Source organism: Pogoniulus pusillus, chromosome 31, assembly GCF_015220805.1.
Source record: "Pogoniulus pusillus isolate bPogPus1 chromosome 31, bPogPus1.pri, whole genome shotgun sequence".
Taxonomy (NCBI): domain Eukaryota; kingdom Metazoa; phylum Chordata; class Aves; order Piciformes; family Lybiidae; genus Pogoniulus; species Pogoniulus pusillus.
In genome coordinates, this window is record NC_087294.1 from 3,148,680 (window position 1) to 3,174,168 (window position 25,489).

General features: G+C 43.6%; 1 protein-coding gene across 1 annotated transcript in view; it reads right to left on the reverse strand.

Moving 5' to 3' along the window:
* Positions 1–25,489, reverse strand: part of NOX3 (NADPH oxidase 3) — a 54,675-nt gene that overhangs the window by 14,881 nt on the left and 14,305 nt on the right. The window contains exons 5-10 of the mRNA XM_064169132.1: positions 23,088–23,233; positions 17,044–17,225; positions 13,685–13,814; positions 9,775–9,867; positions 6,691–6,944; positions 300–462 (exon numbers count right to left, since the gene is read on the reverse strand). Coding sequence (XP_064025202.1) covers positions 300–462; positions 6,691–6,944; positions 9,775–9,867; positions 13,685–13,814; positions 17,044–17,225; positions 23,088–23,233 — 968 coding nt within the window. The remainder of the gene's footprint in view (positions 1–299; positions 463–6,690; positions 6,945–9,774; positions 9,868–13,684; positions 13,815–17,043; positions 17,226–23,087; positions 23,234–25,489) is intronic.

The window sequence follows — 25,489 nt, forward strand, 5'->3', positions numbered from 1 at the left end:
ATTCTCTGTCTGGATATGAAAGATGCTCTACACTTATATCATTGTTATTGAAAATCTGATTCTTCATCTGAATACTACAAAAATCTGCATCTAGATCCACCTTCTTTCTGAAGGAATGGCAGTGAATTTGGGAGACTCCACCCCACAAGAGCTCCTGAGGCTTCTGGAGAGCAAGTGACTGCTTCTGAGACCAAGTTAAAGCACTCAAGCGAGTCTCTACCTCTGAATTGCTTCTCTTGCCTTTCAAACTCAGTTTGATTGTGTAACTTTTTGATGGAGCAATAAACTTTTTTACCTACCTTTTGCAACGCCAGTGCTGTGTTAGAATTGCAGCATTGGTACCAAATGGATTTTAAAACAGAGGCAAATGGTGTGACTCCAATTCCTGCTGCAATGCACACACTCACTCGATAGTGGAAGACATCAGTGGTTGCAGATCCATATGGTCCATCTACGGCCAGCCTACCACAACAGGGATTTCAGTCAAGGGTCAGCCACACATAAAATGACAGAAAGCTTAAAAATTGTTGGGCTATGTATTTTCCAAACCTAGCTACTGTTACAATATAAGAGCAAAGATGTGCCAAAACTGGCACACAAATTGCCCATACAAACACATTGCATTTTCAGTGGGTGCCATTTTGTAGCAAAGCAACTGTTTTTCACGACCCGAGAGAACAAAAGTAGCCACGTGGGGTTGGGGCCTGGCCATCTACTTAAGCATGCAATTGCAAATTTTTTGGCTTTCTGAAATGTGATTAGTCATATAATTGCATGTCCAAAATTAGCTGTGGAATTTGCATATTTGATTGCAAATTACTGAAAAGCATCCTGCTTTAGAGCTTTAGTTTCTGTATTATGTGTCTCAAAGTAAAGAGGAACAGATTGTATTAATAATTCTGAAAAGTTCTCTATGTGTGTCAAAATAATAGAAGACAAAGCAAGAAAGAGGCCATCATATGTAGGGACCTCATTGCTGTCTACAACTACCTGAAGGGAGGTTGTAGCCAGGTGGGGTTGGTCTCTTCTCCTGGGCAACCAGCAACAGAACAAGGGGACACAGTCTCAAGTTGTGCTGGGGGAACTATAGGCTGAATGTCAGGAGGAAGTTCTTGCCAGAGAGAGTGATTGGCATTGGAATGGGCTGCCCAGGGAGGTGGTGGAGGCACCATCCCTGGAGGTGTTCAAGCAAAGCCTGGATGAGGCAATTAGTGCCATGCTCTAGTTGAGTGGCTAGGGCTGGGTGCTAGGTTGGACTGGATGATCTTGGAGGTCTCTTCCAACCTGGTTGATTCTATGATTCTATGATTCTATGCTATTTTATTCATCTCTTTCTGAAAAAAAAGTATTTCAGAAATACATTTTTGGCAATAATACTGCACTTAGCATCAGACATGACGTAAGGAGAAACACTTGTTTGTGCTTCTGTTTCCTGTAATCAGTGTTGCTGGTGCTGAGACCTTCATTGTGGTCAAAATTAGAGACAAAAAAATGTTATTAAATGATCAGATTCATTTCTCTAGCAGCAGGATATATAAATACATACAATACACAGGAATAGTCCATCCAGACTGTCTTTAAATAACATAAGTGCCCCAGGAGTTGGTTTTGCCAGCACCCAGTCTGCCATTTTTTTCTCGTATTTCTGAGCTTATTAATCATCTTTAATATTCAGCTTAAATACTACAAACAAATATCCAGATGTAGAAAGAATTAAATGTTTTAACAGCAAAAGAAAGGGGCACCATCAGACAAAGATACACAGGGTGTTGTGGAGGGCCCATAGGGCCAAAATAGGCTTATACCTGTTTCCCTATCAAAAGGGACACAACAGACCTGGTGCCACAAAGTCTGGCCTGCCCAGGGTGTGTAACACAGTTGTGTAAGCCCACACGTCTAGCTTATGGCTCACTGGGTACAATGCCTGTGCTATTCACATATTTGGGGGGGGTGCAGGCCTGTGGACCTTGCCTATTATGATATGGTTTGGTTAACTGCCAAGCTGCTTGCTCATTCTGGTGGCCAACATCTGATAAATAGGAGGTACACAGGTAAACAAAGTGCTTTCCAGCCTGCTTGCTTGCTCGCTCTCATTCTTTGCTTCACTGCTTGCTGCTATTTGCCTGTACTGCCTGCCTTTCTCTACGGAGCCCAGCCCCCGTGCAGCCCTGCACCCTATTGCACCCCTGCTGCTTCAGCACTGCCTGGGAAACTCCACTGCTGCGAGTTACCAGGAGCAGACCCTGGATGTCTGCACACAATCAGCCTGTGTGGCCAGCTGACATCGTGCTGAGACTGCACCACATCTGCCTCTGCACCTGAAGGTCCTGCTTAACACAGAGATCGTCCAGAAGAAGCCAGGAGAACAAGGTCAGAGATTGCCTGCATTTCCCCCTGAAGCTGAGAGATTTAAAGACACAGTGTCGACAAGACAGAGTCTCCTGAAAGCATTTGGACACTGTCTGGACTGTGGCTAGCCCCCATAAGTGGGTAACAATAATAAGCGAGTAAATGCTTAAATGCCTCTGTAATTCCCTACTGCCTTCTGCCATAGAGCAGAAGGAGCTTTAGCCCATTTAGTGGACAAGCAGCATATTGACCCCAGGGATTCTCTCTCTCTGTTTATTGTTTGAATGTTTGCTAGATAATAATGGTTCTGTTTGGTGTCATTCCTAGAATGTGTTCCATAACTGTGTAAGAACAAACATTAATATTAAAATGCAGTGGTTGGGGATGGTGAGAGTTCAGAATGTTGAAGTTAATAAATTACATATTTTTATAGAATATCATCTCACAGTATCACAGTATCACAGTATCATCAAGGTTGGAAGAGACCTCATAGATCATTGAGTCCAACCCTTTACCAGAGAGCTCAAGGCTAGACCATGGCACCAAGTGCCATGTCCAATCCTGCCTTGAACAGCTCCAGGGACGGCGACTCCACCACCTCCCCGGGCAGCCCATTCCAGTGTCCAATGACTCTCTCAGTGAAGAACTTTCTCCTCACCTCCAGCCTAAACCTCCCCTGGCATAGCTTGAGGCTGTGTCCTCTCGTTCTGGTGCTGGCCACCTGAGAGAAGAGAGCAACCTCCTCCTGGCCACAACCTCCCCTCAGGTAGTTGTAGACAGCAACAAGATCTCCCCTGAGCCTCCTCTTCTCCAGGCTAACCAATCCCAGCTCCCTCGGCCTCTCCTCATAGGGCTGTGCTCAAGGCCTCTCCCCAGCCTCATTGCCCTTCTCTGGACATGCTCAAGCATCTCAATGTCCCTCCTAAACTGGGGGGCCCAGAACTGAACACAGTACTCAAGGTGTGGTCTAAGCAGTGCAGAGTACAGAGGCAGAATGACCTCCCTGCTCCTGCTGGCCACACCATTCCTGCCCAGGGAGTTGGTGGAGGCACCATCCCTGGAGGTGTTCAAGAAAAGCCTGGATGAGGCACTTAGTGCCATGGTCTGGTTGACTGGCTAGGGCTGGGTGCTAGGTTGGCCTGGATGATCTTGGAGGTCTCTTCCAACCTGGTTGATTGTATGATTCTATGATTCTGTGATGCAGGCCAGGATGCCACTGGCTCTCTTGGCCACCTGGGCACACTGATCTCGCATCAATTAATTTCCCCCCTCTGCAACACAGGGACAGAATGGATCATTTTTCCTTTGAGTTGCACCTGTCAATTTTATTTCAATATTCCAAATGCTCTTCAAGTGTGGCAGCAAATGAAACAGCTACTCAGGGATAACTTCTGGGAACCTGGCGTCAAAAATAAACAAACTTACATATTTAAAAACCCAGAATGTGTTGTTTTTCAAACTATTGCCCAGGCCTGTCCTTTCTGAGCGTTCAAAACTTCCTGTAAAATAAGGATAATTTAGAGTGTATCTGAAAAGTGCCTTTCAGGTAAGTTTTCTACATAGTTCAGTGTGGGCTTAGGAGCAGTTCTCATCATTGTTAGTAGACTAAGTAAAAATTGATCTGGAAGGAATTTCAAGAGTTTGCTTAGCCTGTCTCTGTGCTACAAGACAGGATCAATGATTTCTGAATCATTCCTTATAGAGATTAGTCTTGTCAGTGTGCTGCTGAATCCTTAAGTGACAGATTGCATCAGTGGTTTGAATGCCTTGCTCAGCCCTAGCTAGAGAGCTTAGTCAAACAGAAAAACCCAGAGGAGTAGGGAGGAGAAAGCAGAGAAAGAGAAAAAATGAGCTATACAAACCATTTGCTTGATCTAGAAAGGATGAAAGGAGGTAGGAAGACATCAAATAAAGTGACAAAAAATGAACAGATTTGCTTTTGCCAGGGGAGGTGTAGAAAATAGGGCTACAGACTGTGTGTACCTGTGGCTTAGATTGTCCATGGTCTTTGTGTTCATCTACATAATTGCATTAGAAAGAAGCATTACACTATTAGGGAAAGCATGGAAAACATTTAGATCTGGAAAAGCAGAATTAACAGATTCTTGTATTATCTTTAGAGTGTAAATATTTGCTGATCAGGGTGATTGTATGGCACTCCTGACTCTAAGAGAGGCTAGGGTTGGGGACAACATAAGATAGCAATTTATTAAGCCAAAAATCCCAAAGAGGCATACGATGAAACTTCAGTATTTTCATAGAAACAGTCTAATCTGTGATCTTATCTCTCAACCTGGCCAGAAATGGCAACCAGCTGTCTTTGCTGTCTGTATAAAAGCACTCACATTTTAGTTTAGTCTTCTTCTCATAATTGCAGTATATGTATTTTATTTTTAGATCCTGACCACACCATTCAGTTACTCCCTGTCTCCTGTCTTCTGCTCAGTTCCTTCTATGTCTTATTTTTTAATATAGTCACCAATTCACTGTTTTTCTTTAGATATTGAAACCTCTGAAAAAGACTTGTTGTCTGATTTGTTGATAGCTTAACTACTGAAGCAGCCCTTTTAATATATTGGAAGAAAGCAACTGAATTATGGCACTAGGCACCTTAATAAGATTAGAAAGAAGGATCTTTGTGTATGACAGTGCTGTTAATTTCAACCCTGCATTGTGGCAAGCAGCATGTGATAACATTTTTCTCATTCTTAACACTGGCTGTCAATCACTTTGGACAATTCCTCCCCCCCCCAGTTCTGCTGAAATAGCATACTTTTAATTCCAGCTGCCTTTAACAAAGGTAGGGCTTTAATTTTTATTTTATTAGCTGATATGATGCAAGGACTGGACCAGATTTTCTTCTCTACCCCTAATTTCAGGTATGCCTCTGTAGCTCAGTGTTGTCCATAAGCTTTTTAGGTGAGTGTTCTTTAGCATCCAAGTCCCATTGAATTATATAGATGTAGTTAGACAAGTGCCTTTGAGTGTTCATTTTTACTAGAACTCCCTCATTAAAGTGATTTTCCAGGGGCAAAATAGCCCCTTTGGTCCCAGGCCATACACACTCCAGCTGAATGGAAGTGATCCTGTGCTGGGGTCTTTGCTGAAAATCTCCACTATGTGTGATGGTTTGGGTGTTCCCTGTCCCCCTACCCCCCCAACTTTGGAAATCACCCAGACTAGACTCAGCCAGCTCTGGAAATTGAATGAAGCTTATATTTACAGCTGGCACAATTTACAAGCAGATAGTTACAGTATATACAGTTATAGACAGAAATAGACAAGGGAAAAGGTAATACAGAAACACAACAGCCCTCCCAGAAACCTGAGTCCCCAGGAGGGGCTCCCAACTGCCCTTCCACCTTCCCCCTACCCCTCTCAACCTTACCCCAGTCCCAAGGAAGAATGGAGGTTTGGCCAGGGGGTTAGGAAGCAAAGTGGATTAGTCAGAGAAACGGAGGGTGAGGTTAGAGAGAGAGATGCATCTCTGAGTTCCCCAGAAGGAGTAGTGCTTTATCTATGTTTTGATTCTTGTTCTTACACATCTCAGCAAGCCTATAGGGGAAGTAGATGTCACCATTGCTTTCCTTTCACAGCCTGTAATCTAGTCCTTCTCACCAAAACATTCTAGCTAGCTTCAAACTAGCACACTATGCCTGCAAGAAACTGCATGGTTTGAACTCATGACGTATAGATGCTTAGCTGGTGTAAGGTCAGCATGGCTTCATTAACTTCAGTGGAGCCCTGGTGACTTGAAACAACAGAGCATTGACCTTTTTGCTTGAAGATGCCACAGATACAGAATTTGAAAGCCAATAACTTTTTTATAAAAGCAGAACAGGGTTTGGAAACTGGAGTCAGAGTTGAGGAAGACTGCTGGAAAGAAGGTCCAGGCAGAAGTTTCTTGGGCCACAAAATACCCAAGCAACTGAAAGGGAAAAGCTGAAATTTGAGATGGCAGGAGATAGGTACCATTGGAGCACAAATATGCAGGCACAAAACTAGCAGATAGCTTCTACCTTAATTTTAATTCAGTTCTTAAGCACCTATCTGTAAACATTGCTATCTTTAATGGTAGCTGTAGATGTTAGAGATGGAGGTGATAATGATAGCAATGTAGATATTGACATATACTTAAAAATCTTTGATCATTCATCCCATCTTCTTAGTAGCTGTTGGCCTAAGTTCATGGTTGTTGATATTTGTAGTTTTTTCTAGCATAGTAGCATGTTTATGGATCCAGAACTATGATCCAATGCTGTATCATAAAGATCACACACAAAATGAATTAAAGGTAAGATGTTAACATTTGCATTTCAATGCAGAATGAATTATTCAAACCTTGGTAACATCCACGATTCTCTGAAAGCTTTTTCCTCTGCTCCAAAGGCCTTGAAGAGGGCTGCAGTCCAATCCCCAACAACCCGTATGTGGACACTGAAGAAGTCCTCCTCAGGCGCTGAAGTGAGGGTGAAAGGGTGCCACTCCAGCTGGGAGACTGATGGGCATTGGAGAAAGATATATTGACCAGGCCCCATTTTAAAGCCATGTTTCTTCATATGAAGCTCAAGGACTCCAGAGGAATGTGTCACCACCTAAACAATAATAGAGAGATCTAGTTTATTTTACTTCAGAAGCACAGCTCTCTGCCTACACTGGGTGACTGTGTAGTCATTTCTGCTTGAGTTCAACCACAAGTTAATGCAAACTGAGGGAGCTGGGGGTGTGCAGCCTGGAGAAGAGGAAGCTCAGGGGAGACCTCATTGCTGTCTACAACTACCTGAAGGGAGGCTGTAGCCAGGTGGGATTAGTCTCTTCTCCCAGACAACCTGCAATAGAACAAGGGACACAGTCTCAAGTTGTGCTGGGGGAAGTATAGGCTGGATGTTAGGAGGAAGTTGTTGGCAGAGAGAGTGATTGGCATTGGAATGGGCTGCCCAGGGAGGTGGTGGAGTCACTGTCCCTGGGGGTGTTCAAGCAAAGCCTGCATGAGGCACTTAGTGCCATGCTCTAGTTGAGTGGCTAGGGCTGGGTGCTAGGTTGGCCTGGATGATCTTGGAGGTCTCTTCCAACCTGGTTGATTCTATGATTCTAAATTGGGATGCACAGTCATTTTTAAATGTCTTGTGGGTTATGTTCTAAACTTCATGTTGCACTTTTGTTGCTGCTCAGTAGCTCGAGTGTGCATTGGGGGCAGCTTGCTTTGTGGCTGTAAGAGGCAAAGGACAGCCTGTTACAATTCAGCAGTTTGTCAACCTTCTCTCTCAGCAGAGTCCATGCAAATATATTCCTTAATAGATTGGAATAATTTGCCAGTTTTGCTCTCTTGTAACACAATTAACATGTATGGGATTATTGTTGGTTTGACAGGAAGAAAAAAAGCCCACTGAGCTCAATTCTAATCTACTTTTATTAGAAGTAAATCTCACTTAAGCAGCCAATTTTATATGTCAGGCATAGGATACTTAGATTTTCAGATGACAGCCACTGTGTGAAATCAGCAGCAAGACTTACCCGACGTGCTTTTCCCCTCACACAAGCTAAGCCTGTTTTTGATCTCTGGCTTGATATGTGTGGGCTTGGCTGCGTCAATTATGGCATTCCCTATCTATTCTTCTGTGACTTAAATAGGCTCTTGGCACACAAAGATATTTACAGCTGGGATAAAGCATTGCAGTGGTATTAATGAAGCTTTCAGTACTTATGCTATTTATGCTAACTGATAATATAGCCCTTAATCTCCTTGGAAGCACCCAGATTTGAAAGTAAAAACCATGTCCTGCTGAAGCCAAGGGCATCACTGGCAACTACTGCAGTGCAATGTGGCTTCTCTTCCTTAGAAAGAGACACTGCACAGATGCTTGTGTTGTGGTAGTGTAAAGTCTGATACGTCATTAACTAGGTTTGGTCCTGCATGGAATATTCTTATGGATTTGCTACTGGAAAAAGTGCAAAACCTAAAATCAATGCTTGGCTGAAGCCACAGTAATGATGGAAGAGCTGCTGAAGCTAGGAGTGACAGATGAGCTCATACTATAGAGAAGTTACCTATAAAAGATGTTAAAAATCATTGACACAATGCAACTTTGTCTTGGTCCTAGCTTCAATGTCCCACTTTAAATTTCTCAGACACTGTGATGGTTTGGGTGTTCCCTGCCTCCCCCACACACTTTTGAAATCACCCAGACTAGTCTCAGCCAGCTCTGGGAATATGAATGAAGCTATTTATTTACAGCTAGCACAATATACAAGCAGATAGTTACAGTTATAGACAGAAATAGACAAGGGAAAAGGTAATACAGAAACACAACAGCCCTCCCAGAAACCTGAGTCCCCAGGAGGGGCTCTCAACCACCCCTGCATCTTCCCCCTGCCCCTCTCAACCTTACCCCAGTCCTAAGGGAGAATGGAGGTTCAGCCAAAAGGTTAAGAAGCAAAGGTGAGTTAGGCCAAATGGAAGGTGAGGTTAGGGAGATGCAGCTCAGTCAGCAGCCCAAGGCAGAGTGAGCCAAAAATGGTGAGAGTGTTATCTAATGTTTTCATTTCTTCTTCCCAAACCCCTTAGCGAGACTTCTGAGGGCAGTAGACATCACCAATGCTTTCCTTTCACAGCCTGTGATCTAGTTCTTCTCACCAAAACATTCTAGCTAGCTTCAAACTAGCACAGACACTCAAAACATAGCTAACAGAACCAATACAGTAGCAGGATGCCTTCCCCTCTCTCCCTACACTTTGGAAAGAAAGGAATTAGCTGCAGAGAGGGAAAAGGGTATAACACCCTTACTGCAATTTGGAAGTTAAAAGGAAAAAATACTTTAACAATAAATAAAAGGTATGTAAGGTCGGGGAGTTACAAAGAGGTGTAGAGAAGGGAGAACAAGACACAAATACATACATATATACATATAGAATCATAGGATCATAGAATCAACCAGGTTGTAAGAGACCTCCAATCACTCTCTCTGGGAAGAACTCCCTCCTAACATCCAGCCTATACTTCCCCTGGCACAGCTTGAGACTGTGTCCCCTTGTTCTGTTGCTGGTTGCCTGGGAGAAGAGACCAACCCCACCTGGCTACAACAACAGGACTGATGGCAATGGATGCAGCTAGATTTTCATGAAGAGGGGGATGTCCACCACGTGGTGGGATGACCACCTGGTAAAAACGGGAGCAGCAGGAACAAAGAATGATGCTACCAGTCAGGGAAGTGAAAGAGAGAAAGAGAAAGAGAAAGAGGAAGTTCCTTTGTTTTTCATAGGGGGGTAGACAGGAAGCAGGAGTGGGCTAACCACTACACCTGGGGTCAGGTGTCGACTATGCCCCCAGGGAGGAGTCAGGAGGACCTGGGGTCAGGTTCAGAGCACTCCCTAGAAGGGTTAACCCTTTACAATCTTTTATGCAGACATGCCAGCTGTATTACATACCTTAGTAATGACCACCTCCTGTTGAAATCTCCAAAATCTAACAATTCTTTCACAGATGTACACCACCACAGGACTTAAAACCCACTTCCAAGCCTGTAGAAAGTTGCATATTAAAAATTCTTGAATGTCTAGAAAAGTATTCTTCATTTCTGGTTTAAATCAGCAGGTAGCCTAAAGTTAAATTCTTTGATTTCTTGTCTGTGAGTTTTGGTTCACCTTTTTTTGAGACAGTATTTCTGTTACTGCTGTAGCAGTTTTGGCTTTCTTGTGGAACAGACATATGGGACTCCTTCACAGATGCCCTCCAAAAGCAGTGCTAATATCTCTCTGTACTCTGGCCAAGAGCAGTCCTTTAGAATCATTTCCTGCTAAAAGGCAAAATGAGTAATCTCTTTAGGTGCTAATATAGATGTCATTGGGCCTGAAGACATACAGATGCATACATTTAGGTAATATTACCCATAGCATTACTTATATTTTTGATCATCAAAATCAAAATATTTCAGAAGGGTCAGATAGGAGTAGTTCTAACTATCAGCTGTGAGTTCTCTGATGCTACGTGAAAAACACTTCAGTCTCAAATCATAGAATCATAGAATCAGCCAGGTTAGAAGAGACCTCCAAGATTATCCAGTCCAACCTAGCACCCAGCCCTAGCCAGTCAACCAGACCATGGCACTAAGTGCCTCAGCCAGGCTTTTCTTGAAGACCCCCAGGGACGGTGCCTCCACCACCTCCCTGGGCAGCCCATTCCAATGGGAAATCACTCTCTCTGCCAACAACTTCTTCCTAACATCCAGCCTAGACTTTCCCCAGCACAACTTGAGACTGTGTCCCCTTGTTCTATTGCTGGTTGCCTGGGAGAAGAGGCCACACCCCACCTGGCTACAATGCCCCTTCAGGTAGTTGTAGACAGTAATAAGATTACCCCTGAGCCTCCTCTTCTCCAGGCTAAACAACCCCAGCTCCCTCAACCTCTCCTCATAGGATTTGTGCTCCAGGCCCCTCACCAGCTTTGTTTCCCTTCTCTGGACATGTTCAGTTAGAGGAATGCCATACATTTCCATTTAATCCATTAGTCAACTTGATACCAATAATTGTGGGTTTTTTTCTGAGTGGATATTAACTGGTCACACTTTAAGTACTGCAGAAGATTTCTGTGCTTGTACTTGTTCATTGTGTGCACTGTGATGATCAAAGATACTTGCCCGTTTAAGCGCCATAGCTGATGATTGGGCTGAGTTGCACTCATAGCAAAGGTAATTAGATGTAATTGAATCTTCATTATTTTTTCTAAATGTATTTTTTTCCCCCTAAAAGAGATACTGTTTCATTTCCAGGTTTGTTAATTACACAGCTGAAGATTCCACAATCACATGGCTTTTAAAATCTCCAAAGAGTAACTTTACTTGCTGAAACATTGACTTTGCTCCGCAAGCTGAGAAACAGGGGTTATAAAATATCTTTTATGAGAAGCAAGCCATAAAATGATGTGGCTTCCTTGGAAAGTGCTAAGAGGATGGAGTGGCAATTTCCCAAGGTTAAGTCTTGAAAATTAAATTTTAAAAGGCATGATTTAATAATGGGAAGACACCAGCATAAGCTAGAAGATTCTCAGTTATAGCAGAAACTCAATGCATTTGTTGTCCCTAAATACTACAGGTGTCTCTTCACAGTAGGTAATCTCATATCTTGAATATATTTGCATAGATGAAGCCACAATAATGATGAGACCTATTTTTCCTCCCTTCCATTTGTGCTACCTGTAAATAAAGGGATGTGACAGGAATGTTAAGGTTGCAGGATACTGTGTTCAAGAGCTCATCCGAGTTGTTAAATGTGCCATCACTCCAGTGCAACACAGCGCTCAGTCCGAAAGATCTTTTGGCTGGGCTGGGACAAGAGGACATCTGCCAAGAGAGTTAAGCTGCTTGGCCACATAGCTGCTGGCTAGCAAACCAGGGTGTTGGTATGCTTGCACAACTGATGTCACAGAATCATAGACTCATAGAACCAACCAGGTTGGAAGAGACCTCTAAGATCATCCAGTCCAACCTAGCATCCAACCCTATCCAGTCAACTAGACCATGGTACTAAGTGCCTCATCCAGGCTTTTCTTGAACATCTTCAGGGACAGTGACTCCACCACCTCCCTGGGCAGCCCATTCCAATGCCAATCACTCTCTCTGTGAAGAACTTCCTAACATGCAGCCTATACTTCCCCGGCACAACTTGAGACTGTGTCCCCTTGTTCTGTTGCTGGTTGCCTGGGAGAAGAGACCAACCCCACCTGGCTACAACCTCCCTTCAGGTAGTTGTAGACATTGTTTTAGGAGAGACAACGAGGCTGGAAGTACAGATGCCCCAGGTGCAAAAGAAGGGCTTCACAGTCCTCAGTGACATACAGATCAGGCTCCTACCTGCTGAAATATGGGACGAGGGGACAGATGTGGCATGACTGAGAGAGTGAAGCTGCTGTGGTAGCTTCCCCAGGGAACTGTGGCCAGAAAGGCATGCACTCCAGTGTCACCTCATGTGATCCCAGATGTGCACAAGGCTGTCCTCTTCTTGTTCAGTCCCATCTGCCCCCCCTCCTCCCCATGCCATGTGAGCTTCACCATGGTCTCTGAATGACATTCTACTATCTACCTATGGTGTCTAGTGGGTATCACACCTTAGCACTTAAACCACCTAGCAAAGCACTATTCTTACCAATGGTCTCTGTGAGATATGGTACTATCACAATTCATTTAAAGTGTTATGGCTTGCAAGTATGGCCTTAGGTATGCAGGAAAATTTAGCCATAATGCAGAGAAGTGGAAGCTCTCTCCAGTTAGTTTTATGATAATGAGTGTCAAGACATACAGTTGGAAGCAAGCTTGTGTCTGTATTCATGGTGTGCAGCCATGTATTGATTTTTATGGTGACATTGTAGCTGAAAGTTTTAGAGAGGCATTCATGTTCTCATTAACATGCAGGTTGGGTAGTGGCTAACAATATTTCAGAGATCTATGCCAGCCAGTAAAAGAATTACAAGACACCAAATGCTATTTTTAATCTTTAGCATTTTCCTTTGGTATGTTTCCTCATTTTGGATGAAAATACAAAAACTTGCATATGAGCAAGCTCAATCTTGAGCTGTAGATGTTAAATGATTTTGTTTGGTTGCTAGACATCTGACATACTGTACAAGTCTGCCACTTAATTGCCCCCTGTGGATTTGCAATCTTGTTGCAGCAAAACCGCTCATCCGTGGGACATTTTTCCTACCTTTTGCCTTTCCCTTTCATAATTTATTGTTTAAAACTCTTTCCTTTTTACCCAACTTGAGACATCAGTGCTGAATGATATGAAGTATGTGCCCCAAAGCAAGGACATAATTCTATCTCTGGTTTATTCTCCCTTGATATTTAGACTATCCATATTAAAGTACTATTAGTTAAAATAATAATATTAATTTGCATCCCTGGCTTGACTGTTCAATTGTGTTTTCTGTATCTCTACCCTCATAAGGTTCTCACTCGGAGGCTGTATCAGTGCAATGAACACATCAAGGATATTTGTGACACTGAATAATTAAAAATGAAAACACACAATAGATTTTAACAGAGTACAACTCTGAAATACATATCCTTTATTGAGGGTGTTGCCCAAGTAAAGGATCTTCCAGAAATAAAAGTCAGTATGAATGACATCAATATTTTATATATCACTCTTCATCTGTATCTGTCTGTATTGATTATAGAGGAGGTCTGGGTCACCTGTCCTGATGCATGTGGAGAAGGCAACTACTCTAAATAGGAGACTAAGTGCTAGTCACCAGCATGTGCTCTAACCCCATGCTGCCTAAGACATTTCACCACTCAGGAAGGGCACAGAACTAAAAATGGAAGAGAGACATCATTCTTACCACAGGTTTGTTGCCAGAGAACTGTGGCAAAGGGCACTGAGTGGCATTCTCCCATTCCAAATAGTGATCCTTACAGTAAGTGACGTTGTGAAGCAGCAAACTTTGAGGTGTCTGACCTCGAACAAGCTGACTTAAAAGAGAAAGGTTTGTCAGTGATAAGCCTCTTTGTGTCTGGGCTCTAATTTAAATTTCCAGGGACTCAGATAAATTTGATAGAACCAATAACAATTTTATAAAGTTCCCTTCCCTCTTCCCCTTCTTTCCCAAAAGACAGGGATTAGGTGGAGAGAGAGGGAGAAGTAAGCACACCCAAATAAATGAATCTCACTCGATTTGGAAGTTAAAAAGAAATGTTTAACAATAACTTAAAAAGGTACTTGAGGTAGGGAAGTTACAAAGGATAGGGAAGGGAAAATAGCAAATACAAAATGTATAAATACAACCTGATTGTGATGGCTTTGTCTGCCTCGTGGGTGATGGCCACGTGGTGAAACAAAGGGAACCCAGGAACAGATGGTAATGGTGGTGTGCAGGGAGAGGAGGGATGCAGGGAGGGATGCAGAGAGGGATGCAGAAAGATGCAGAGAGAGAGTGAAACAGGAATTTCCCCTGCTTTTATGGGACAGGAAGGGGCAGTGAGCTAACCATCACCTGGTGGTGTTCAGACCCACCCCTGGGGAGTGGTCAAGACCACCTAGGGTCAGATTCAGGGTTTCTCCCCCTGGAGTGTTAACCCTATACAGTAAGGTTCCTGTGCATCTGTAGGTTTTGTACTAGTGATTGGAAACAGATCCAGAGAAATGTGAAAGTTCAAGAGCTGGACATTTCACCCCTTCTTCTGGTCTGTTCAGTTTACCTTTCACTTAGCTTTGCCATGACTTTTTTGCCATGTATGTTAAAGTATTGATCAACCCCTATGAGGAGAGGCTGAGGGAGCTGGGATTGTTTAGCCTGGAGAAGAGGAGGCTCAGGGGTGACCTTATTGCTGTCTACAACTACCTGAGGGGTGGTTGTGGCCAGGAGAAAAAAAACATCTGACTTGTGGAATCCTAGCATAGAAAACATGTATATTGCTGTCTGTGGCAAAATTAGATGGATCTCCAAATTCTATGGGCATTTTGACATCCTCTGCATATGAGCATCTGGTATTGTTTAGAAAAGCAATACATTTTAATAGTGATAGACCCTCTACTTCCTTTGCTGCTTCCTAAATGCATCCTTAAAAGCTGCAACTGTAATGGGAGGGATGTAAGTAGATGTATACCCTCTAAATGTTAAATTGTAGCTTCTTTACTTCAGAGAATGTAAATTATTTGAATTTTCCCAGACATATCAATCCTATCTGTTCAGTTTAAATGGGTTTCAGCTGGTGTTGATTATGGGGGAAACTCGGGTTGTTTCATAGAATCATAGAATCATAGAATCAAGCAGGTTGGAAGAGACCTCCAGGATCATCCAGTCCAACCTATCACCCAGCCCTAGCCAGTCAACCAGACCATGGCACTAAGTGCCTCATCCAGGCTTTTCTTGAACACCTCCAGGGACGGTGACTCCACCACCTCCCTGGGCAGCCCATTCCAATGCCAATCACTCTCTGCCAACAACTTCCTCCTAACATCCAGCCTATACTTTCATATTGTTTCTCTGAATTTCCCCTTCCATAGTGACTTTGGGTCTACAACATTAGCTTGTCCTGCTCATTAGTTTAACAAAATGCACAGGGGTGGGTGCTACCTTCTTCTACATGACAGTGCCACTGACTGTTACAACTTCAGACAGACAGACAATAAGATATGCTCAAGTGAATTGTATCAGTGATTTTTATCCAGTCACCTGGGAAGGAGAAAGAGGTGGGAAGTGAAAGAAACCTTGAGGGTTTGACTCCTTTTCATAAATGGGGTAGTGGTGGGGATGTGTTGGGGCATCAGGGAGCTGCTCTGTTGCAGTGCACTCCCAGCCTGAAGCAAGAAGTATGTTCATTGAATGCTATTGATAGGGCTGTTAAGTGTCTCCTTTTTGATGAAAGTCTCTTGCAGAGGAGTCTTGATCAGCTGGCTAGGCAAAGGAGCTTACAGTGCTGAAGGTTTAAAGGTTTCATTATATTTGTTTGAAAGTGGATCCTGCAATTTGCCAGAGGGAGGGCAGCATTTTAATCAGGCTGGGATACAGTTTGCAGCATCTGTTTGCAGCTGTGTCTCTGAAACTTGGCAGTAATTAATTGGGCCACTTTCAGGGGCGCTCAGAGCCGAACTGAATGTGGCAGCTCTCCATTCACTAAGAGAGAGGTGTGAAAAGTAACACACTGGGAAACATAGTACAGGCCTGTTCCCTGCCCCATGGTGATGCCATGTACCTCCAGGGAACAAGCACACATGCACTGCTGTGGACTAGGGAGTTTCTTTATGTCAAAGAGTAGTGCTTTTTATGTACCCCAGTGGTGGGCAATATAATCTGAGTGTTCAAAAAAATAGTCATAAAAAGTAGATTATGATAACACCAAGAGACTGGACCTGAAAATCCTTGCTACAGTTTGAGGCCATGTGTGCGCTAAATAGTCCTCAGGAAAAGATCTATGGAGCAAAACTCTCTGATGAGGGCCTTGCACTGAACATATTGGAGGGCTGCTGAGGGCTTAGGACTTGGTCTGGCATGGTCCTGTGAACAGAGCACTCAAAGCTGCACTCCCTCTCAGAATTAAAGTCTGCATGTAGATGCACCACTGTAGGTTCACATTAACACCATTGCAAGGAAACAAGAAAAGAGGGGAAAGCACAGAAGGAAGGAGAAGCAGAAGTTGCCAGTGTTTGTTACCGTAGTCACTTCACCCTGGTTTGTAATCTAGTGCCTACTGCTGCTGCACAATGTTTCTCCATGGTGAGGAAATTTCTGGTTCTGTTCCTTACAGAGAAAGAGATCAAAACCCTTTGCAGTTGTGGATGCAGAAATATCCACCATAGGACAGCTGATGTGCTGAAAGCTGGTCAGGCTTGAACAAAGTCACTTCCAAAATGCCATACAAGACCTATAAGCATGAGGTTTAGCTCTTATTCTTTTGACCCCACAAAGGTTTGTGTCCCAACTGATAAGGCCTCCAGTTTTCAGTAATGAAAGTTCATTCAAACAGAAGCATTGATAGGATGAAGGTTGTAAGGTGGTAGAAGAGTGGTTGAAGGAACAAAGTCGTGCTTCTAGTCCTCAGAAAAGTGGTGTTTTAATTTCTAGCTGCTTACATTTTGCATCCTGTATCCAAGCAAAGATCCTAACAGTTTATTAATGGAAACCCATGGAATTACAGATTTGAATTGCATTTCATCTCAAACTGGTTACATATACCCCATGTGATTTGTACAGATACTTACCCCATACCATGGATTATAAGACCAACGAAGAAAACCACAAAGAGGTGATGAGCATACCAGAACACTTCATAGAATGACCTCCTGATGACCTCAGTGGATGATGTCATGATCAGGATTAAAGCCACCGTTATTACAACTCCAGTTGCTCCAGCTATGGTGGTTAGCAGCTCTCCTGTTGTATTCTAGAATAAGAATTCACTGTTAGCATCAGTAGTCATTGTTGTTATAATGGTCATTCTTGTGACTATTGTTACTGGCACTGCTGTAACATATGGAGAGAACATCTAAAATACATTTTCAGCATAGGACAACCAGGACAAGTTAAAAGACATGGAGGCAAGGAAAACCTCCTTACCCTCAGTACTGGGACCAGTACTATTCAATACATTCATCAACAGCCTGGACGAGGGAACAGAGTGCACTGTTGGCAAGTTTGCTGATGACACAAACCTGGGTGAAGTGGCTGACACGCTGGAGGTTGGAAAGTTAGGCAGGGAGAAATGTAATGTAATTCAACAAAGGCAAGTGTAGAGTCTTGCACCTGGGAAAGAACAATCCCAGGTATCACTGTAGGCTGGGGACTGGCCTGTTGGAGAGCAATGAAAGGAAAAGGGACCTGGGGATCCTGGTGTATGGAAGGATGACCATGAGCCAACAATGTGCCCTTGTGGCCAAGAAAAGCAATGCCATTCAAGGGTGTATTAGAAGGTATAAGGTTAGTAGGTTGAGAGAGGTTCTCCTCCTGCTCTGCTCTGGTGAGGCAGCATCTCGAATAGTGTGTCTGGCTCTGGGCCCCTCAGTTTAAGAAGCACAGGAAACTGCTTGGAAAAGTCCATTGCAGAGCCACAGAAATGTCTCAGGGAGTGGAACATCTGTGAGGAGAGACTGAGGGAGCATGGAGAAGAGGAGACTGAGGGAGCATGGACAAGAGGAGACTGAGGGGTGATCTCATTAATGTTTCTAAATATGTAAAGGGTGAGTGCCAAGAGGATGGAGCCAGGTTCTTCTCAGTGATGCCCAATGACAGGACAAGGGGCAATGGCTGGAAGCTGAGGCATAGGACATTTCATATAAATGTGAGGAATTTTTTTTCCCACTGTGAGTATGATAGAACACTGGAACAGGCTGCCATGGGGAGTTGTGGAGTCTCCCTCTCTGGAGATACTCAAAACCCAGTTGAATGCATTTCTGTGTGATCTACTCTAGGTGATCCTGCTCTGGCTGTGGAATTGGACTAGATGATCCTTCAAGGTCCCTTCCAAACCCTAACATTCTGTGATTCTGTGGTTTTACCATAGAAGAGCATGAGAAAACATCCCTGTGCTCTGCTTCCACTCAGGCTTATCCTAGATAGATGTGTAAATATTTGCTTCCACTTAATTGTTTCAGCAATCAAAAGGAGGAAATTAGACAGTCTCATTTGTTTCATTTTATATATTTTGCTTCTGCAAAAATGTCTCAAAAATAAAGAATAAAATTAAATCTAGTCATGCAATAAAGAAAACAGCACTAGAAACTGATTCATGTGTGGGTGATAAAGTGAGATGCTAAGACGTCTGCAACCATAAAGGTGTGTGGCTTTTTTGTGCTTATTTTACTTCCATGTTTCTGGGGTTTCAGCAGCCCTGAAGTGGTGTATAAAAATGGCATGCTCTCATTTATCTAAACAGCATATCTCATTTCTCTGTCCCTTACACTTACTTGGAGATACACTGGAAAATATTTAGAATTATATTTTAAAAGATATATTTATGTTTGCATATTTATGGTTGTTAGTGATGAAACATTAATATGCTGGGCTACAATATGTTCTTTCTTGTTCATGACTCACAGACATCAGTACAGGTCTATTGCATCCCTCTAAACCCACCAAAATAAATGTAAGTGAGAATGAAGATGTATTTTGAACACAACATTCAGATTCTGATCTCAGTTACAAAGTGCAAATCATGAAGAACAGCAGTAAAAATTTCGTGTGCAAGAGGAGGCTCAAGCTAAATATGTCAGTAGAGCATAAGGGAAGTCTTATTTGGCCTGCAAAGCAGATATATCTTTTTCCTGGTGCTGATGCACAAGAATGAAGGAGCTCATCATGCCTTCTGAATCCTGAGCTGATACTACAGATTAATACACTAGGAGAAAAATACCCCTACATTGTACTTGTAAAGTGTGCTCATTTGATATGGAAATCCTAAAGGTGATAAAGTTCTACAAATGCAGTTTTTACAGTAAAAGTGTTCTCTCAGATGTTCACACTTGACAGCACACAATGCATTTTCAAATTGATGCCTGTCAAGAGTGTATTCAGATGCTATTACACATTAACAGAGCTGATCTAGGCAGTGTTTTGAACATCTCCACTACGGTGGCTAGTTTGAAAGTTGAGATTAAACAAGTGAAAACGTCCAAGACACTGTTGTGGAGGACCTGTAGGCCTAAAAGCAGGCTTATTTATGCCTGCTCTGCCTGGCCGTGTCTCTCTGCCTGCACCAGGGGTAAATGAGCACAAAGGGGCACAGCAGTCCGGGGCCATAAAGTCAGTTGCCCAGGACACCTGGTTGTGTAAGTCCCACACACCCAGCTCATGCCTGCCTGGTGCTGGGTTCATGTCATTCCCATACCTGGAGTCCAGGCCTGTGGATTTTGCCTAGTATGGTAAGGTTTGGGTGACTGCCAACCTGATTGGTCATTCGAGTGGCCAATGAGAGCATTAACTCTCAGCCCACATTTAATAAATAGGGGTGCACAGGCTCACGTGCAGCCTGCCCCACATTACTTGTGGCTCCACCACATTGCTTGCTTGCCTGCCTGCGTGCTTCCTTGCAGCTTTATGCCTGCCTTTAGCCAGTGCTGGACCCATGCTCAGACTGCACAGAATCCTGTCTCTGCACCTGGGGATCCTGCCTGCATACCTCTGCAGAGAGCAGCCAGCAGGATCCAGCAGCAGTAAGGTCAGAGACTGCCGTTTTCCCTGACACTGGAGGATTCCAGCCTCGAAGTCCACAGGCAGAGACCCTGAAGAATTGGACACTTACAATAGGCTGACGCAGCCCCCGAGGGTGATTGATAAGAATTGTGAGTAGATGCCTCTGTAATTTCTATTACCTCTGCCATAAAGCAGAGAGCAGCTTTCAGCTCAGCTTTGCTGGGCAAATAGCGTAAGACCCCAAGCGGCATTAAGCCGCGGGGAAAACTCTCTCTCTGTATATAGTTTGAATGTTTGCTGGTTATGAATAAGTTTCTGTAGATAGATATTCCCATAATGTCTTCATAATCCTGTAAAGAACAATTTAATATTACAGTTCAGTGGTTGGGGGTGGTGAGAGTTGAAAATATTGGAGTTTAATAAATATGTCTATTTTTATAAATATCCTTTTGCATTAATTAATTTCTCCTCTCTGCCAAACAGGTGTAGGCACTGAGAAACCCCCTCTGCGACAGACACTTAGCACATTGCTATTACAGGGGTAGTGTCAAACTGAAAAGAAAGCCTGAATTGTTACTCTCTGTGCTAGTTTGAAGCAAGCTGGAATGTTTTGGTAAAAGAACTAGATAATGGGCAGTGAAATGAAAAACAACTGTGTCTCCTTCTCTCACAGTCACGCTGAGAGCTCTGGGAAGAAGAAGCAAAACATTCTCCATTTTGTCTTTCATTCTGCCTTTGCCTTCAGACCTGGTCACATCTCATTAACCTTGCTCCCACTAACCCTGCTCCCTAACCTCTTGGCTGCACCTCTCTTCTTCCTGAGAACTGGGGTAAGGTTGAGAGGGCAAGGGGAGGTGTTGGGGTGGTTTGAGAGCCCCTCCTGGGGACTCAGGTTTCTGGGAGGGGAGTTGTGCTTCTGTATTGTTTATCCTTTGTATATTTCTGTATATAACTGTATATATTGTAAATAGCTGCCTGTATATTTGCTGCTGTAAAATAAATAGCTTCATTTATATTCCCAGAGGCCGTCTGAGTTAGCTGGGGCAATTCCAAAAGTGTGGGGGGGGCGGGTAAGAGCCCAAACCATCACACTCTCAGAACTTTCTTTGAAGTTAGAAGCAACCTTTTATTTGCATTCCTTCATAATTTGTTAATTCTGAGTGCAGCTACTAAGACACAAGTGATAAAATAAATAGAACTATTAGAGGTTAGAGTAAAATCTAGGCTGCAAACTGAGAGGTAACTATGGGGCGCCTTACTGTAAGAAATCTGCTGGGAATGGATCTCAAAACATGCTAGCCTTCCTCCTCAAGGGCATTTAAGATCTAATAAATGTTTATAAATACATGAGGGCTGGGTGTCAAAAGGGAGGGCACAGGCTCTTCTCTGCTGCGCTCTGTGACAGGACAAGTGGCAGTGGATGTAAACTACAGCACAGTAAAACTCAACATGGGGAAAAACTTCTTTACTGGCAAGGGTCATGGAGCACTGGAACAGGCTCCTGAGAGAATTTGTCGATTTTGCTTCCCTGAAGACTTTCAAGACCCATCTGGATTCACACCTGTGTGACCTGCACTAGATTATGGTCCTGCTCTAGCATGGGGAGTTGGACTCCATGATTTCTGGAGGTCACTTCCAACCCCTAACATCCTGTGAACCTGTGATGTTAAAGCTAATTAGAGGTCTAACTCACAATTACATTACCATGAGAAGGCTTAGGGGAGAGAGAGGGAAAAAAAGCATACTGAAAGATGATTCCTGATCAGATCTCTGAGCTTTGTTCCTGAGGAACATCTCATATGCATGCAGTGAGAGTGAGTGCTGAGTGTACTGAAAGCTCATGTAGCTGAGCCTTGGCTTGCTGTCCTTTTCTGATAAACCTGACTGCTTTGTCAAGACTAACATGAAACCTTCTGCATTCATATTATTGAGAGCACTACTTTGCTTGATTCTTTTCAAACTCGAGAATTTGTTACTTGTTTATTTTGAAAGATGCAAACTCACACAATCTAAACTGCAAAGGCATTGGGAAAAAGCAGGACGAAATGTCTTGCAACTGGAAAGTGCAATTCAAATCCAAACAGTAGTTGCCCAGATCTCATCTGACTTTGTTTCTCGTTTCAGTGGAGCACCTCACTAATCAAAAGAGCTCCACTCCATTATGTTCAAGCAATCTTACTGCATGCTGGCTGTGTGGAAATTTTCCAGAGAGCAGAAACAACTTGCGTGGGAGTCTCACCAGGGCCATTTTAATCCTGGAGCATATAACAGTGTACCACAGTACACAGAAATGTGATCTGTAGTATAATGGAATAAGGAAAAAAGCTGATTAGCTTTTGCATATTTTACATGCACACCTTGCAGAAAGGGCCTGTGTTTCTTCGTGGTGTTATACAGCAGAACTTTTAATGCTGCTATGAGGTAGCCAGGGAAGTGGACAGGAGATATAGTCGCTTTTTTTGCCCAAAGAAAGCAGAACCATTTATTTGCTGGGCTGAGGTGCCCATAGTAGTCCTTGGCTCTGAAAAGCAGAGAGCACAATAGCTTCCCCCATGCACTGATTCCTATATGCAGCAAGCTGCTGGGTAATTTTGTGTGTACTCAAAACCAGCCACATTCAACAGCCTGAGCAGCCACATTCAACAAGCAAGAAGGCAGAATAAGCCCCCAGGTTGGGATGATGCTGCACAGCCATGGAGAGAGAAAATAGCAACTGTGAAAGAAATATTGTTAAGTGATATTTCTGGCTGGTTGGGATTTTTTCCTCTCTGGAAAGACCTTGCATTTGTTCCATGTATTGATAATTTGGTCTAGGGGGTTTTAAAGTCTTTACAGGTCCATTTCATTGTCTGCTATTCACAACACTGATTATCCTCACTATACCCACCCCCACCCCTAGCTGTCTTCTGATAAACTAATTAAAATACAGTAGACATTTCTTTGAGCTTAGTAACCTGAAAATTGCAGCCCTTGGTAAGTGTTTTGAGCTGAAATTGAGGTTAACCTTTAGCAACACCTTTTCACTCTGGTTAAAAGGCTTTGAAATACAGTTTTAGTGACAACAGAATCCACAGAGGAAAACTTTTTAGATGAGGAAAACCAAAAAGTGACAGCTTACAGTTTCATAGGTCCTGATTGGATTCAAGTAGCTTTCATTTGGGCTCTTGCCAAGAACAGAAAGTTTATTCCGCAGCTCCCCAGCTTCCTTCGACTGGCTGATATGGTAGCGCTCGATGTTGATCAAGTGAGCAACAATATGGATGGCTGCATAAAAGAAAGTGGTGTGAAGTTACAGACACCCTTGTGCATGTCCATGATGCTAGGAGGAACTCTGTTGAGCACACTACAAATAATTTGAAATGCTCAGGTATAAACTGAGAGCTCTACCTTGTTAAGATGGCAAGAAAAGAAATATTTTGTCAAATGCATGTTTAATCTGAAGAAACTCCAAGCTAGGAGCAGGAGTTGGAACGGAGGAGAGCCCTGCAGAGGGATCTGGACAGGCTGGATGGGTGGGCAGAGGCCAATGGGATGAGATTTAACAAGGCCAAGTGCAGGGTTCTACACTTTGGCCACAACAACCCCAAGCAGCACTACAGGCTGGGGACTGAGTGCCTGGGAACAGAGTGGCTGAGAGCAGCCAGGAAAAAAGGGACCTGGGGGTACTGGTAGAGAGTAGCTGAAGATGAGCCAGCAGTGTGCCCAGGTGGCCAAGAGAGCCAATGGCATCCTGGCCTGCATCAGGAGCAGTGTGGTCAGTAGGACAAGGGAGGTTATTCTTCCCCTGTACTCAGCACTGCTCAGGCCACACCTTGAGTGCTGTGTCCAGTTCTGGGCTCCTCAATTCAAGAGAGATGTTGAGGTGCTGGAAGGTGTCCAGAGAAGGACAACAAAGCTGGTGAGGGGCCTGGAACACAAACCCTATGAGGAGAGGCTGAGGGAGCTGGGGGTGTGCAGCCTGGAGAAGAGGAGGCTCAGGGGTGACCTCAATGCTGTCTACAACTACCTGAAAGGACATTGTAGCCAGGTGGGGTTGGTCTCTTCTGCCAGACAACCAGCAACAGAACAAGGGGACACAGTCTCAAGTTGTGCCAGGGCAGGTCTAGGCTGGATGTTAGGAGGAAGTTGTTGGCAGAGAGAGTGATTGACATTGGAATGGGCTGCCCAGGGAGGTGGTGGAGTCACCATCCCTGGAGGTGTTCAAGCAAAGCCTGGATGAGGCACTTAGTGCCATGGTCTGGTTGACTGGCTAGGGCTGGGTGCTAGCTTGGACTGGCTGATCTTGGAGGTCCCTTGCAGCCTGGTTGATTCTATGATTCTATGATTGGAGAGGAGAGGAACAGCTCCAGGATTACCTCCCATGTTTACAGACAAGTGTCCTGCAGTCTACAGTATCATCGATGAGGACCTCTTGAGAGGTAATATAAAACTTTAGCTTCTGATTTTAATTGATCAAAACAAGGTAAACTGATTTACATCCCCCTTTTTTATTAGTGTGCTAGGATGTGCCATGCAACACACTCACTTGTCCAGTTTAGGCATTGACCAATTTGCAGCTTGCACCAGGGGTATTTAAAATCCCAAATCTGCCGCCTATTACCAAGTGGCTCTAACATTACTTTGTGCACGTGGAGCCTGGGGAAGCCACAGAAACTATGATCTTAATGAAGCAGTCTGGATCATAGTGTTAGATGTTATTTGCCCCAAGCATCATATATCACCTCTACTTCTGGCCTGCTTCCAAAAGCTGTATGAAGTGGTCAGTTTAGAGGAATGCCTTGCAGTGAAGTTTGAACTCCTCTCTAAGTGTTTTTACTGAGTGGGACGATTAAAATTTCAGAAGATGGAAAAAGGAATGACTTTGTTTTGTTATTGGCTGAGACAGATAAAAACGTAATCACACTAGGTGCAGAGTTACTACAGACTACTACACATCAAAGGATGAAAAAAAGCCAAAACCAAGTATATGTTTAGAGGAGAGCTATTAAGATAAACTATTTCTGCTTTTTTATAATTAGCACCTTGTTATCATCTCTCTCTCAGTGTTTATCTGGTTTTGTTCCTTTCTAAAAACTAATATTTGTAGCACATAGAATATGATCTGCTTCCCTGAACAATATCCTCTCAAAAGAATTTTTCTTGGGCTTTTTCCTTCTTTTCCTCCCCACCCCCCTTTTTTTTCTCTTCTCTTATTCCTCTTCTCTCTTCTTCATTCTTTCATCTTCCTTTTTTCCCTTTCTTTCTTCTTTCCCTTTTTTCTTCTCATAATTATAATTATTTGTACACCACCAGCATTTTACTGTGCTAGTCACTGTGTAATCACAGAATCATCCAGTCCAACCTAGCACCCAGCCCTAGCCAGTCAGCTAGATCATGGCACCAAGTGCCTCATCCAGGCTGTTCTTGAACACCTCCAGGGATGATGACTCTCTGTGAAGAACTTCCTCCTAACATCCAGCCTAGACCTCCCCCGGCACAACTTGAGACTCTGTTCCCTTGTTCTGTTCCTGGTTGCGTGGC